This window comes from Lepisma saccharinum, chromosome 8, assembly GCF_977018435.1.
Source record: "Lepisma saccharinum chromosome 8, izLepSacc3.1, whole genome shotgun sequence".
NCBI lineage: Eukaryota > Metazoa > Arthropoda > Insecta > Zygentoma > Lepismatidae > Lepisma > Lepisma saccharinum.
Window position 1 is genome coordinate 70,178,195 of NC_139236.1, and position 16,013 is coordinate 70,194,207.

General features: G+C 37.3%; 2 protein-coding genes across 3 annotated transcripts in view; one reads left to right on the forward strand and one right to left on the reverse strand.

Annotated features, from left to right (window-relative positions):
- Positions 1–16,013, forward strand: part of LOC145991105 (BLOC-1-related complex subunit 8 homolog) — a 56,059-nt gene that overhangs the window by 19,330 nt on the left and 20,716 nt on the right. Inside the window, exon 4 of the mRNA XM_083126847.1 lies at positions 5,668–5,845. Within this exon, the coding sequence (XP_082982973.1) occupies positions 5,668–5,845 (178 nt within the window). The remainder of the gene's footprint in view (positions 1–5,667; positions 5,846–16,013) is intronic.
- LOC145991103 (pyridine nucleotide-disulfide oxidoreductase domain-containing protein 2-like) overlaps positions 1–16,013 on the reverse strand; it is a 79,188-nt gene that overhangs the window by 1,697 nt on the left and 61,478 nt on the right. The gene's annotated exons all lie outside the window — the stretch shown is intronic.

A 16,013-nucleotide genomic window follows, 5' to 3' on the forward strand; every position in this document is an offset into this window, starting at 1 on the left:
TTTCTTTAAGACAGTGAGGTAAAAATTATACATTCTGCCTCCCAATAATTGGTGTTAAAAAAAATGCCCGTGCTCCCCTAATGGACCGAAGTGAATAAAAAAATGTAGTGTGTAGTGGTGGTACATTCCTCCAACCATGCAAGCTTTCGTTGAAATCAGACTGATACTTCTTGGCTAAAAAAAATAACAACATTGTATAAAGTGACAGTGTTGTCAGCTTGCAGAACAATTTCCAGAATTTCGCTTCTAGCATCTTCCCGATGGACGTTGGATGGACCAAATTTGGGGTGAAGCACATCAAAAGACCACTTTTTTAAAAAAAATGGAAATTTTGCGTAATTACTGAAAATTTCGAAATTTGGGCCTTTGCACTTGGTTTCCCCCTAAACCCTGAACTGTCGTACATTGCTTACAGTGTTTCTTTTTACTTATTCTTACATGTACATTTCATATTTTTCAAAAAGATGTATTGGTTGAGGAGTTAGTCCTTTATCTTTAATTTATCCCATAGTAACAAAAGGGAAACAAAGGACCTACAGTTGTTTTGATCTTTAATAGAAAGCATCTGAACATATTGATGAGTAATTTTGTTAGAACATTTCTTTTCTTTATCGCATCTCATCAGCATTAACCTGGTGCTACTCGCCATTACTCACGGGTGAGAGTGGTGCTCACCCCACGTATTTTTGTATTTGTAATGATTTTGTTTGCTAAATTTGACTCAGATCAGGAAGTATATGCAATATATGTATATTTTCTTCATGAATAATACACATTTTGATGCTTCATTTACTTTATTTAAGATGTAAATAAAATATTTTGTAACAAAAGGCAAAAATACAGTCGTTCGCTGATGATTACTGTGCTTCCTTCTCACGCCTCCAACACAACTAAAACAATGATGGCTCAGAGAACATTATTGATGACTGGTATTTCGGATTTTGATATCATATTGAAGGGGCTACTTGAAAAGGAAGGTAGATGATAGCTTGGCTTTCACACTTGCATGATGCTCGAATTACAAGCATTTGAAAACGAAACTGATAACACCCCATGAGTAACAGCGTGTAAAGCTTTGGTAAACTCGTTGAGGATGAATGGGATGTGTGTATGTATATATCCCAACACCATGTAGCAGCAAGTAATGTGCCGTATTTTGAGAACTACATATGATTTTTTCAGTTCTGTTTTTTGTTCATTAGCATACACATAAAGGTGTAACATACTTGAATTACAAAACAACATATCCATCATTACTATTATTAACAAGCGGATTTTCAAATGACCTTCGCTTCCTTCTGAGTATTATAGGATAGATTTTATAAAAAAAGGCCATAACTCCTCAACTACCACTTCTTTCATATATATATTTCACTTTCACATGTAATAATGAGAACTAAAGAACACTTTAACAACGTACGACAATTAGGGGTCCAGTCGGAACCTAGGGGCAAACACCCAATGTTCGAAATTTACTGAAATTATGGCTTTTGTAAATGTTGCATAGTTCAAAATTGGGGCAAGGGCATTACATATCCTCAAAGAGTGGTCTTTTCTCTTGCTTCCCTCCAAATTTGGTCCATCCAGCATCCGTAGGGCCGACACTAGAAGTGAAATTCTGGAAGCTGTTTTCGGTCTACATGCCGAATGCCATTTTTTATTTAAATTCAATTTTCTTCTTCCTCCTTTAACACTCATTATTGGGAAGCAAAATGTATGAATTTGATCACTGACTTCTTCCTCCTTTAACACTCATTATTGGGAAGCACAATGTATGAATTTGACCACTGCTAAAAGCCATTATTCCGGGGGGGAAAAACTGCAAATTTCATCTCTCTATGACAATTAGTTCTCAAGCTACAATTTTTTTTTTTTTTTTTTTGTACTTTGCGTGAAGTTTGAAAAGTGTGCACTTCAATGGGTCCTGTCCAGAGAGGGTTTACTGGTGCACAAGGGTCCCTCCACTAAAGATTAACCTTTAAATTACGGCTTGTTCCATAGTGGAACAAGGAGCTTCTTCTCGTAGTACGTAACTTTTAGGACATACTGTGACTCTGATAATGGTCAGACACACATGTTTTAAGTGTCATATGAGACTTGACGTATGTCTATATTTGGAGGGAGGAGGGACAATTTCCCACCGAAAAAATCACTGTCTTTAAATTAGATTTTTTTTTTACCTCCAAAAGTATCAGCAACAAGTGCGCAATTCTTGCCACAAGAATGTTACACACATCAGGCAATTTGCTAAATGAAAGGCTTGTACCCTAGACTGTACTGAAGAAAATAAGCTATAATTTGTAACTCTAGCATTCCTAGTTACCTAAATATAAATTTTTATTGAAAACTTTCAGAATTTTAAATTTCTCACTGGAAAAAATCAACAGCTTTTACATTGGAAGATATTTTTTTCCTCTGAAAGTTGGGATGTCTTGACAGAATGGAACACATATTGAGTAAAATGCAGCTATGGTTTTGAACGCTCACGTTCTGGCATTGCCTACGTGGGGCCGATGAAATTAATTTTTTTTAAAAAACAAGATTTTTTAATTTCTTCTTCCTCTTCTTTTATTTGGTAAAGGAAAATTATGGTTTTTGGACTATACAGTTGTAGCCTAATCTTTACTGAACAAAACGAGGTATCATTTGTAACACTAGTGTTCGTAGTTTCAAAGATATAAAATATAATTCAAATTTCAAATTTCCCACATGAAAATGTTAGTCGTGAAGGGCTAAACTGGAAAAATTGCCCTTTGTGTCTAAGGATTAACCCTTAAATGCATGAATTATTTTGTGTCAATATTTTTTTTTTAGTCTAATATCAGTTGTTATGTACTAGTAAGGGAATTTGAATTATTTTTAAAAAAAACATTCTCCCTTTTAGAGTTATTACCCGTTACCATATGGTATAGAGCGACCACAAACAAAAAACCTTCCCCTCGATTCGTTCAGCTCAGGCCATAGGGAAGCATGGTTCACCCTGCCCCTCCCTGCCTCGTGGGAGTATGGTGCACAGGAGTTGTGGGTCTGTGGTTCCATTATAATGCTATGCGTTCACCCCTACAAATTGCTTATTTTTTGAAAACTTGGAATATTTTGAATTAACCTTAATTTTTTTAAAAAAATATGATTATTTATTTTTAAAAATACAAATTGCATAGATTCTTTGTCCATTAATCTCACATTCTCTGAGATAAACATGGTCAGGTAACCATTTAGTACATAATGATTATACTCTATATTTCTGTGGCGTACACAGTGGGGGGGGGGTACTAGGTTTAACCCTCCCCCTTGAGATTTTTGAAAAATGAAAAGTGCTGTGAAAAAAAATGGCCAATTTATCACAGTCACAGATCAGTGACAATACTACTACAGGGTGACTACTCACCTGGAATTATGTGTGAAATATTGTCTCCAGGAATTATGCGTGAATTGTACGTGATTTTTTCTCGGTAGATGTAAAAAATTGCAACTTTTATTAATCCAAATTAACTTATACATTTACAAATGCCCCGAGGCAACTTTTTCACAATTTAGCTTTTTTTTACCGAAGAAGAAAAAAGAAGCTGTGTGGAAAATAAAACAGAATCCGTTGACTTTGTTCGTGTCCTTTGCAGAACGATCTATCTGACAGACAGAAGATTATTGCAAGATAAGATATCTTGAAGTTGATTAGGTAAATTTGAGCTTCAGATTCTTATATAATTAAAAAATTTTCGTAGATTAGTACGTGACTTGTGCTTGTAGATGTATTTCGAGTTTGAGTATGTGAAATGGCAAATGTAAACTCCGAACATTCAATTAAATATTTTAAATATATATATATATATATATATATATATATATATATATAATATTTGTGATACATTGGAATCGCACAGACCCTGTATATTGTTAATATATTTGTGTGGGGGTTGTGAGAAGCGGTAATACGTACGGTTAAAATAGAGAAAATATCTGCTTTTACACTTGAATTTGTGGAAAGTTTGCCTAGAAAACCGGGAATTGTACTTGATTTTTATCATGGTCCTAGAGTGGCCACCCTGTACTACTACTACTACTACTAATAATAATAATAATAATAATAATAATTTTAATTATTATTCCCATGCAGCACGCTGAAAAGCACGGCATTATTTTCCCAAAAATGGTCCTTATTTTACACATTTTTTTTATTCTGTGTTTGTAATGTACCAATTTCGGCAATTAAGGAACAGTAACTAAATTCTATTTTTGGGGTCAAATAAGGTCACAAAACTATTCAAAAAACCTCCATAATTATTAACCCGAGTTAACTTGTACATACATATATGGAAAGTACTACAAATGTTTGAAAATAGCATATAAAATGTCGAAAATAAAATGTCTTTACATTTTAATGCTGTCCAAGTTTACAGACTATCACACATACTGTCTCACATCAAATGTTACCCACAGTGTGATAAACCCGAAAGCATGGGCTAACACAGAGTGCAACATCGCAATCTGGGCAACAGTATCTTGACTCTCAACGAATCTTCTTTCCTCTCGCATCACTGGAAAGGCGACAACTACGTAGTGTCATGGGAATCTGGTAGATGGCAGCAGTACCTCGACAAGCTAGAGTCCCTGGATGTATGACTTGACGTCATATACGAGTACTCGCGATCCATTCTCCTTATGGAGAGCTGAAATTTACCTACAATATGGCGACGTCTACCAACAGCTGATTCTAGCAATGCAAAAGAGAATTCCTGTAAGTTTGTTTTTATTTCAGTGTAAGAATAATAATTATCATCGCAAATTTAAAAGGATTGTTTCCTCCTCAATTATACGTAAATTTATGTGTTTCTGTGTAATACAAAACTCAATTACATGCTAGTGCAAAATATGTTTGTGATAAGCCAGCGTGAATTATGACATTTAAAAATTTGTGAACCTAATTGATTGTTAAGGCTGATTACATGAATGTCGAACTTGTAATTATCAATTTACCTTTATTTAATGCGAAAGAATATTGACTGTGATTTGTGTATCAGTATTATTTTATATACGTTGTGGAAAATTGAATAGTTCGAAGTGTAAAGACACGTATTTACTTTCTAGTCACAGTACAGGACATTCAGTAACTCAATATTATATTATGTTCCAGTTTAAAAGCATTACGTGCACGATGATAAACATGAAGTGAAGTAAATATATTGTCCATCAATAGAATGTTCAACTTCTTTCTATGTTTATGGACTCTTTCACAAATATATTGTGGATAATTTTATACCTTTGCGCTTAGTGTGAACAATGGATGTTATATTCTTTCTTTGTAAACTACGTATTTCTGTCAAAACCACAAGATCTTTATGATCATTGCAATGGAATTGCTGAACTACATAAAAATGTGTACTTGTGTCAAATTTAACGTGTCTGTAAATGTAGAAGAAAATTTAAACAAGTTCATAAAGTGGAAAGTTGCCTACTTAAATACATTGTACCCTTGCACAGTCGGTTAATGTGATTTTCATGTAAGCTATTTGCTTTTTTTCATCTATGGAAGAACAGGAGAGAAAGATATTATTTCAACCTGTTCTAAATGGAACTAGTACAAGGGGAGAATATAATTATTAAAAACTTACATGTCAGTAAACATAAAGTAATTTTTTTAAAGCTTATGTGATATTTTATTTATTCCAGCTACAGAGAGGATCTCTGAAAACATGCACATTGTTGCCAATGAACCATCGTTAGCTTTTTACCGGCTTCAGGAGCATGTGAGAAAAGCTCTCCCTCCAATGGTGGACAAAAGAGTTGAAGTTAACAAATTGCACCAGGAACTGCAAGGGAGGTGTTACGATGTAGAATATGCAATAGGGTAAGGCGCATAATAAACTTTTTTTGGATTTGTATTTAATTTGATGGACCTTGGGTAGTTTGTTGCAGCTCATTCAAATATAAATTTAGGAAGACTTTTGTGAGCTTGCTGCAACCACAGTTTGCTTTATAAACCTGGGTAAGACCAATGCAGTCGTGACCATCCTTGCCAATTTCCTTCCAATGTCTCCCAACAGGGTTCTGCTCTTTCCTTTCCCATTAAGTGTCACCTGGCCCATCCATTAGTCTTGTTAATTTCATTGTTCCAGGCTGCAGTGTGGTGCTGAGCACATCACCTTCATGCTTTGTATGTGCCTCATGGAAAGGTATTGTTTAATTTTTAAAAACAGTAATTGGAGGTATATCATATAGTTTAGTATTATGTAACATTGTATACTTGCCTGTTTTATCATCTTCCTTAGTTCAAAGGCTTTGACTTTCAAACAGTTTGTATTATTATGTCCATCTTTTAACTTTTATATTGTTTTATATTATTTCTATAATACAGGGCTTTCCAAAATTATTGTCAGGGTGTTACAAAGTTATTACTGATTTTTCTTGTATGTATGTATTGCTTGCATTGTAGAATTACGGTTCTTACAATTTTCAATGTGACGTTTCAGGAGAACACACATTCCCTTTATCCTTAGTTTGTGTGTGCTATCCTGAAACGTAAACTAAGAGAAATATGTAGTTATTACTGATACTGTGTTATTCAAAAAAACTATTGTTGGCACTGCATTCTATTGAGAAACTGACCGTGTTTTATGTGCCTCTTGTTCTTAACATGTAGTTGCATCAGTGCCCACCAGGAGGCAGTTTCAATGAACATTGAAGAATTTTGTGCAAACTGCTGCCTCATAGCAGGTTTTGATGCAATTACACATTAAGAACAAGAGGCACACAAAAACTTGGTCAGTTTCCTGATTGCATCAGCAGTGTTAGCTTTTTGAATATACCAATTTCAATAATAACTTTATCAAAACAGACAATCATTTTGTGATGTTTCCTACGAAGAACCCTAGTTAAAAAAAAAAAAAAAAAAAAAAGGAGGCATGCTACACTCAAATGTCAGACTTGCACCTGTAAATGCCTGAAATTAGTCCACTGTTGTGCACTATAAAATACAATGTCAGAAATCACAAACAGGGCTGTACATGGTGTGGAGAGAAAAGTATACAGTGCATGTACACCCGTGAGTGAAAAAAACCACCCACCCTCGAAAATTTCAAAGTCCAAATCTGCATGATGTTACAACAAGGCGGGGCAGTGTAGCAAACCTGACATGCGAGAAAGTAGCATCGCCAGTACGTCGTGATGCTACAAAACATATGTAATTGATGTATTTACTTATTTCTGATGAATAATTACAAATAATTAAACAATTGATAAATTTCACAACATATTCTTTCTTCTTGCTTTATTCGTCAACATTGCTATTGCTGCAGATATCTTCTGAAACTGTGAATATCTGAAAGATGATTGGTATGTTGGTTCCAAAAAATGATAAAATTTTGGGTGGAGAGAGAGAGAGTGAAAGAGAAGACAGAAATCTAGAGTAGTTGGTTAAGGCATCCTACTTATAAACTCATACTGACATTTTGATCCCATGTTCAAGTCTCCACTCGGCCAATACTTTTATTCTTTCCTTTTTTGCAGCGTATGGTAGTTAAATAATGTATGATTATTAAAATTGCCCTATTGTTTTCACTTGTTTCAAACCATTTGATAATTACTTTCGGAAGCACGACAGTGTGCTGCAATATTCGTTATAAATATTTGTTTGCGTTTATCAGAAACATTTCTAGATTGAAGAGCCTAGTATTACAACGCTAATCAAAATATGACTTGTTCCTTACAAATATCGGAATGTCTAGTAGTTCATGTATGTGTTGAAGAAAACTTTAAAGTACTCGAAATTTTCATAAGCTGATAATATTAATAATAAAGATAACATTGTGAAAAACTGTAAGATTTGTAATTACACACGCTTTTTTCCTTTGACTAGATAGTTGCTGTTGGGTGATAGATTTGTTCCTGAGATTTGCCTTCAGGAGGATATGGCAAGAATATGTGGTTCATTCGCAGCATCAGGCAACCTTGAGTATTGCTGTAAAATGATTTCATTCCTATAACACGAACTTCTTGCCATCAGAATTCGTAGTAGGTTTTTCTGTCTTCTCTTTCACTCAACATGCTCTTCCGGTCTCGCTTGGCAGATACCACATGGCACGTTTCGTCCAGCCACTTTGTGCAACTTTACATTTTGCGAGAGACCTGTTGACACATTTCCCCCATATATTACAGTTTGGTTTGTGGCCATGATATTTTTTATGTCCTTATGTATGATTGTTGTAGCCTGTAGGAATGTAATCAGTTCCTACAAGCCAAAAGCTGAGTCGGATTGACTGCCACGATGATCGACAGTGTTACAAACTGTGAAGAACTCGCACCATTTGCAGTTTCATTGTCTACATGGTAGGACACGTAATTATAGTGCAGGAGGCCTTAGAAAGAGCATTTTGCAGGCTAACAGCAGACGTTGCTCGCACACTATTGCCGATACTCTCGCGTCATCTGCTCCTCAGCCGAACAAACAGGCCGAGGTAGCAAGAGGCAGAGTTCACTCACCCTTCCAGAAGAGTGCAGCAAGCTAGCTGTGGCAACCGGGCTCGCTCATTCGCGGCCCTGATTGGTTCTCGCAGACACACCCCCCATATTGTTGTCTGCTGGAAGCCCGCGAAGCGATCTTTTTAAGGCCTCCTGCACTATAAGATCAACACGCGTGTTGTTTATGTGACCAAACACCCAATTACTATTGTGTTCATTTCTTGCTATATATGCGTTTTGTGTGTGCGCATGTTTGTGTATTTTTTTTTCAATATTCATTTTATGCAAAATTCAGCACATAATGTTTATCAAGTTGAAAATATTATATTTTATCATTTTTTGGAACCAACATACCAATCATCTTTCAGATATTCACAGAGTTTCAGAAGATATCTGCAGCAATAGCAATGTTGACGAATGAAGCAAAAGCAAAGAATGTGTTGCGAAATTTATCAATTGTTTAAATATTTGTAATTATTCGTCAGAAATAAGTAAATACATCAATTACATATGTTTTGTAGCATCACCAAGACTTCGACGTACTGGCGATGCTACTTTCTTGCATGTGAGGTTTGCTACACTGCCCCACCTTGTTGTAACATCGTGCAGATTTGGACTTTGAAATTTTCGAGGGTGGGCATTTTTTTTTTCGCTCACGGGTGTACATGTGGATGAATTAGGGATGAATAAGAATGTAGGTTAAAAAAACATGTCAAAGATACTTTGACATAAAAAAACATATGTTGTACTGACATTACAGCTGATGTACAGTACAAGCACATTTTGATGAATTGATGTTGTGTAACTGTAAAACACACACGACTGTGCATACTAAAAACATGTGTTTTACAGGCAGCTAACACCTGTTATTCAGACATGTTATAAATTTGGTCTATCCGAAGAAACTATATCAGATACTTGACATATTAATTCACAATGCACCAAATTCTGGTATTTTATCACTAAAATCTAACTATATTGTTTAGATTTATGTCAATATCAGTCTCCATTAAACTTCAACTTGGCAGTTTAGTTTCATGTTGGTACCCTTCATTATGCCATAAATATTTTCATACGTTTTCACTATGTTCTAAGCACCACTCAAATTTCATTTGTGGAATGAGATCTTCCACAATACTAAAATATGCTATTTATCACAAAAGTAGAGATTTAAGCCCTAAAATATGACTTTTGGGCTAAATATAAGGCCTATAAATAATACAAATTAGTACTTATCCTGATCTTTTTTTCCCAGCAGCTCTGATTAATGTTCAGACACTAACCTAATTGACAGATTAACTTGAATATGTGACCTTCAATTGTTCAATTTATAAAGTGTAAAACTCAGACTTAAGCACAATGTCCTTAACAGCATTGATGTTAATGATCCAAATGTACATATTTAAGCTGATTCATCTTTTTTGTAATAACTTTTTACCTTCACATACGAATCTTTATGCCATCAATCTCAATGGTTTTGTAGGGCCTTCCTGATGGCGTAGTGGTAAAGTCGTCACCTTGTAATCGAAAGGTCCCGGGTTAGTAGTGTAAAAGTATTGTTTCTACGCAGCACTTTGTAGGTATGCATTTGTAGCCTCTTTTTTTTTATCAATTGAATATCACTTTTTGACATATTTTGACAATTTTTTGTCGATGTTTTAGCGTTTAGCGATGTTTTAGTAAAATTTCCCTTTTTTCCCACTCGCACTTGGTAGGTATGCATTTGTAGCCTTTTTTTTATCAATTGAATATCAGTTTTTGACATATTTTGACAATTTTTTGTCGATGTTTTAGCGTTTAGCGATGTTTTAGTAAAATTTCCCTTTTTTTCCCCACTCACACTTGGTAGGTATATCACGATCTTACGTGATATAACTTAACCTATCCTTTTTTTTTATTACGTGCTAAACTACACGAGAGCCTCTACATGCTTTGACCTACTTTAGAGTAGACCTAAAAAGACAGTTCTGCAACCGAAAGTGGTGCTCGGTGGAGCTCGACTTAATGGTTTTCTCTTGTAAGGCATAAGCCCCATTTTCTCGCAGTGTTGCCAACACCTCACTCGATCACGATCTTACGTGATATAACTTAACCTATCTTACGATTTTTTTTACGATCTTCAGTGATATAACTTAACCTATCATTTTTTTTTATTTGCACACCGAACTGTAGTAGACCCAAATGGAGAGAGTTCACCAACCGAAAGTGGGGCTCGGTGGGGCTCGACTTAATGGTTTGCTCTTGTAAGACACAAGCCTTATTTTCTCGCAGTGTTGCCAACATCTTACTCGATCACGATCTTACGTGATATAACTTAACCTATCTTACGATTTTTTTTTTACGATCTTCAGTGACCTATCATTTTTTTTATTTGCACACCGAACTAACTTACATTATATTTTATATAACCTTGTTGATTTTTTTTTTAGTAAGTGGAAATTTTTTTAGGAATATTTTTTAAAACTGCTCCGTGACCCTCTCGTTCTTCACGTCGTGGATGAATGACTTCTCTGCGACCAGGATGACGCTGCATAGAGTATCGGCAGGCAGCGCGTCGTGGAACTCGCAGACGATCTTGATGTTGGTGCGATCGTTGACCACGACCTGCTTCCTTTTCGTGGTATTGATGACGGACATGGGTCTGTGGGTTTTGAATTCGCTGGGCGTGTCACGCGCTTGTAAGCCGTGTAAGCTTCGTAAAGTTTGAGGTAATCGTCTTTGGTCATGTCGAGGTTGTAATTCTCGCGCGGGAACACTTCATTCCTGCCATTCTTGAGATAAACGTTCTTGATCTTGCAGTCGTCGAACTTGCTGGAATCTTTTTCCTGATTCTTGTCCCTCCCGGTCTGAAAGAGCACTACGACGAAATCTGGCATGTCGAACTGTATGTTGTTGAACTGCGTCGTCACGTCGAATTCCATGTGACTTCCCGATGCTAATTTCTGCACGCACTGGTAACCGTGAAAGTGAATCGGCACCTGCGGACTTTTCAAGATCTCCGCTTTGTACTTGAGGGCGTAGTTCGTTTCGTATTCCACCACCGGCATTCTTAACTCCATGCTCCGGATGACGCACTTGGCTGCTTCGGGTAAAGTGTTGGGCAGCGGCGTGCCGTCGGCGTTCAAGTTACTGTATCGCATCAGTGCGTCGTTGTCGTTGGCCGCTCTTCGAAATGTGATCCTCAGTCCTCCCTTCCACATGATCTCCTTGTAGTCCGAGAAGAATCCCGGCAGCAGACGCATGGGAAAGAGCACCGTGTGACTTCTCGTTGATATTTTGGTCCCCGCTTCGAATCCTCCCGCCTGATAGTATGCTGCGTCCGTTTTGGATAATTTCAATGTTCCCACTGCCGTCGACGTGATGCCTGGATAATCGATTCTGTCGATGACGGTGTTCTGTTTCCTCACCTCCACCTGCGAGAACAGGTGAGGCACGAAGTTGTCCACGAGTATCAAATTTGCTGCTGCTGGGGGAAACGCGTCTCCGCTTTCTTTCTTCACCACGTCGAATTGAAGGTAGAGGTCCGCTCTGTGAGGATGAACGAACCTGTCCCCTACGTCCACGTCGTATTCGATCTCCCGGTTCGCTTCGTTCAAATTGGCGAACGTGCGACGGTTGGGAGGGAAAGATTGCAATTCGTAACTTTCGATTTGCTCCATTTTCACTATGTGTGTTATTTATTATACGTTGATCTCCACGACGGCCGTCGTCGTTGCACCTGCGAAATCCACAATGTCGCCTTTCTCGTTCGTCACCACCAACTCTATGTTGTCTATGCGGTTGCGACATATTGGAAAATAGATCGGCGAAGAGGGTGTGTAGATGATCGGTTCCATGAATTCGGAACTGGGTTTGAAAGTGGCTATGATTCCCGTCTGCTTGTGACTTCCCAGCAATCCGTCCGAAGATTTCGTGATCATGCCTTCCGCCACGTTGCAGTGTACGTTCAAAGTTTCGATGGCTAGAAATTTAGGAATGTTCGCACCCGTGTGCTTGATGCCAGCTTCGAGTTTTGTGTTGTTCTCGAAACCTAAAAGTTCTCCTATGGTGCCCAGGTCCACGGTCTCCGACGCCGACACGATTTCGACTCTGTGCGTGACCGAATTTTGAGAAAGGTACGTGCCTTTGGGTAACTGAGCTTGCAAAGTAGAAAGATTGTATTGACCTGACATGACGACGACATGTTCGCTTCCGACGCTAATTTTGTTGTGCTGCTTGACGTTAGGTATGAGGTACATGCTGTAGAATGCACGCAGAGCTACGGATAGAGCTTAGGATAGACGATGTCGTCGTGCAGCGTGAGTTTCAAGATCGAAGATTCGCTCGTTAGATGGAACACGCCCATCGTGATGCTGTTTAAGGTTCCACAATGCTTTCTGGAAATCTTCCACCTGCGGCTTATTTATTTTAGAGAGAAACGCGAGCATGGAGAGACAGAGATGACCGCAGTTCACGTCTCCGAAATTTTGAATGCGTTCGTCGTTGAAGTATATAGGATTGTTCGTTTTCAGATAATGAACTAAATTTGTAGGTGGAACACCTCCGAAATAATCGAAAACGAATGCTTTATCATTTTTGTGGTAACATATCCAATGCGTGCCTGGATTTTCTTGACGGTCCAAGTTGACTACTCCGCATTCTCTTCTTTTAACGGTTGAAGGTAACGAGTCGGACATGAAAACGCCTCTGAAGTGTTTGATTTGTAATGGTTTGATCAGAGATTCAATGTCTCGGTTGGTGAGTGCGGCTGTTTCTTTTTTTTAAACTTCCTCATCACGCCCTTCCCCCCTTTCTTCTCCATGGCCAGATTGTGACGTTTCTGTTCTTCCAATTCCTCCTTGTTCTTCTTCGAGTCGATGACGGTTTTCGCGATGGCGGCACTTCCGCCGGCCAAACTTCCCACGGCCCCCAATGCTGCCAGGATGGCCGGGATGCTGAATATGAAACCTCCGATCTTTTGCTGTTTCCGCGAACGCTGCAACCTTCTCAATTGAGGTGTGCTGAGAAGTAATTTCATTCCGTGTCCTTTCGTCAAGCAAGAACGTTTCTTCTCGCGTTCTTTCTTGGTGAGTAACCCATCGAGGGCACCCAGCATTTTCAGATTCGAATATGGTATCTGGTACACGACACCCTTGGGCTTCATTTTTTTTTGATGCTATATGTTATCTGGGAAAGAGAACAACTTTTTTTTTCCGTTAGGTTTACGATGTGTGTTATTTATATCGTCACACTCAGAATAGGTGGCGATGTGTTATTTATATATATGTATTCTGGGAAAGAAAAAAAGTTTTTGCTTCGCCTAATGCTATCATGTGGTTTACAAGATCGACAGTTTCAATGTTCGACGCGTACCAGTCTTCGGTAAATCTTCTTCTCCCCTGCCTCCACTCGTGCAGCTCGTCTAACCTATCGTCAATTTTTTTGTTTGCGGCTCGAAAGAGAGTCTCTGGGGATCGGAACATTTTTTTCATTCCGCTTATTTCTCGGAGGTGATCCATGAAAATCATTTTCCACGGTGAACGAAATTCTGGCGTTACTTTACACAAGTCTATGAGTTTAGTTACATCCCCGTCGAATGTGAACGTAAATATTTTGTGCAACACTTCAGGAGGAAGTTGAGTTATACAAGTTGTCATTTTTTTCATGGTATGTTATTTTATATATATATTCCGGGGGTGGGTGTCTGTGATTAATCAAATTCTATTACGTGCTTCGTTTTCTTACCAAGAAGTTCCTTTGTCCCCTTGTACACGATTCGAGTTTTGTTCTCGATTAAAATAGATAGCTTCTCGTCGGATAACATGTTAGCGTATCGATCTGGTAAAAATAGACTGTATTGTCCGTTGAGCAACAGACGCACTTTGGGACCATACTGGGTAGAAACAATTGAACCGGAAGTTATCGTGTAAGGTTTGTCGACTTCCAATTCCTGAATTTTTACATATTCGACTGACAAATTTACCATTTGTTTTAACGCTTGAAGATCACTCATTTTTTCAGTCGTCATATCGAAGAGAAATTTCAGGGTGTCTGTGTTACAGAATTTTAATTTTTCACAATGTGTGTTATTTATATATACCGAAGAAATTTTTTTTGATCTCGTAGATTTTTTTTTTCACGATGTGTGTTTTTATATATCGTTTTTTTTACTTGTACATTTTTTGGCACGTACATTTTTTTGACACGTATATTTTTTCTCGTATATTTTTTTTGACTTACATTTTTGGGACACGTACATTTTTTTGCATATTTTTTGACAACTTTTTTTCTCATATTTTTTTTGACACGTACTTTTTTTGACACGTATATTTTTTTATACCTACATTTTTTTCTCAAATTTTTTTTGACAGGTACATTTTTTTGACACGTACTTTTTTTGTTGCACATTTTTTGACAACTTTTTTTTTTGACGAGAACTTTTTTGACGATAAAAAATTTTTACGATAAGGCAACTTTTTTTTCTGACGGTGATAATTTTTCCGTCAACTTTTTTTTGGCGTGACAATTTTTTTTTTGACGATAAAAAATTTTTACGATAAGGCAACTTTTTTTCTGACGGTGATAATTTTTCCACGTCAACCTTTTTTTTGACGAGACAAATTTTTTTTGACGATAAAATTTTTTTACGATAAGGCAACTTTTTTTCTGACGGTGATAATTTTTCCACGTCAACTTTTTTTGGCGTGACAATTTTTTTTTGACGATAAAAAATTTTTACGATAAGGCAACTTTTTTTCTGACGATGATAATTTTTCCACGTCAACTTTTTTTGACATTTTTTTGACGATAAAAAATTTTTACGATAAGGCAACTTTTTTTTCTGACGATGTCCACGTCAACTTTTTTTTGACGAGACAAATTTTTTTTGACGATAAAAATTTTTTCCATGGCAATTTTTTTTTGACGTACATTTTTTTACGCATATTTTTTTGTCTCATATTTTTTTTGACACGTATATTTTTTTGACACGTATATTATTATTTTTTTCACAGTGTGTGTAAGAGGAAGAAAGCTCGTGCTTCGGAAAACGCGATGATGTGCGTTATAATATCTGCCGTCTTCTGTTCAGACTTGCACCAATCATCCGTGTCCATCCTGTCGTTTAATTTTTCCCCTGCGGCCGAAAGAAGTGTGTCGAGATCACCGCACCTCAGGCCGCTGATCTCCCGAAGATGGTCCTTGACAACCATTTCACAAGGGATATGAAATTCCGGTGTTGTGTTTGCTATGATTACAAGTTTCCCTATATCCTCACAATCTCCGTTTACTGCGTGTTTGAATATTTTACATAGTAGCTCGGGCGGCAAATCAGTTATACGAGACATGTTGTTATTATTTTTTTTACTGTATGTTATTTATATACCCCACCCAAATTTTTGTTTCGTGTTCATGGCGATGGTCGTACCCAATGCGGCGACCCGTTCACCCAAAGAAGCGTCTCTGCTGACGAATCTTTCGAAAGCGGCATGCTCCAATTTCTTGTCTGCTTCGTGACGTGCATCCAGATCCGTGCGAGTGTTGTTGTAGGCGATGTCGTCATCTTTGCATGCAGCGTCCAA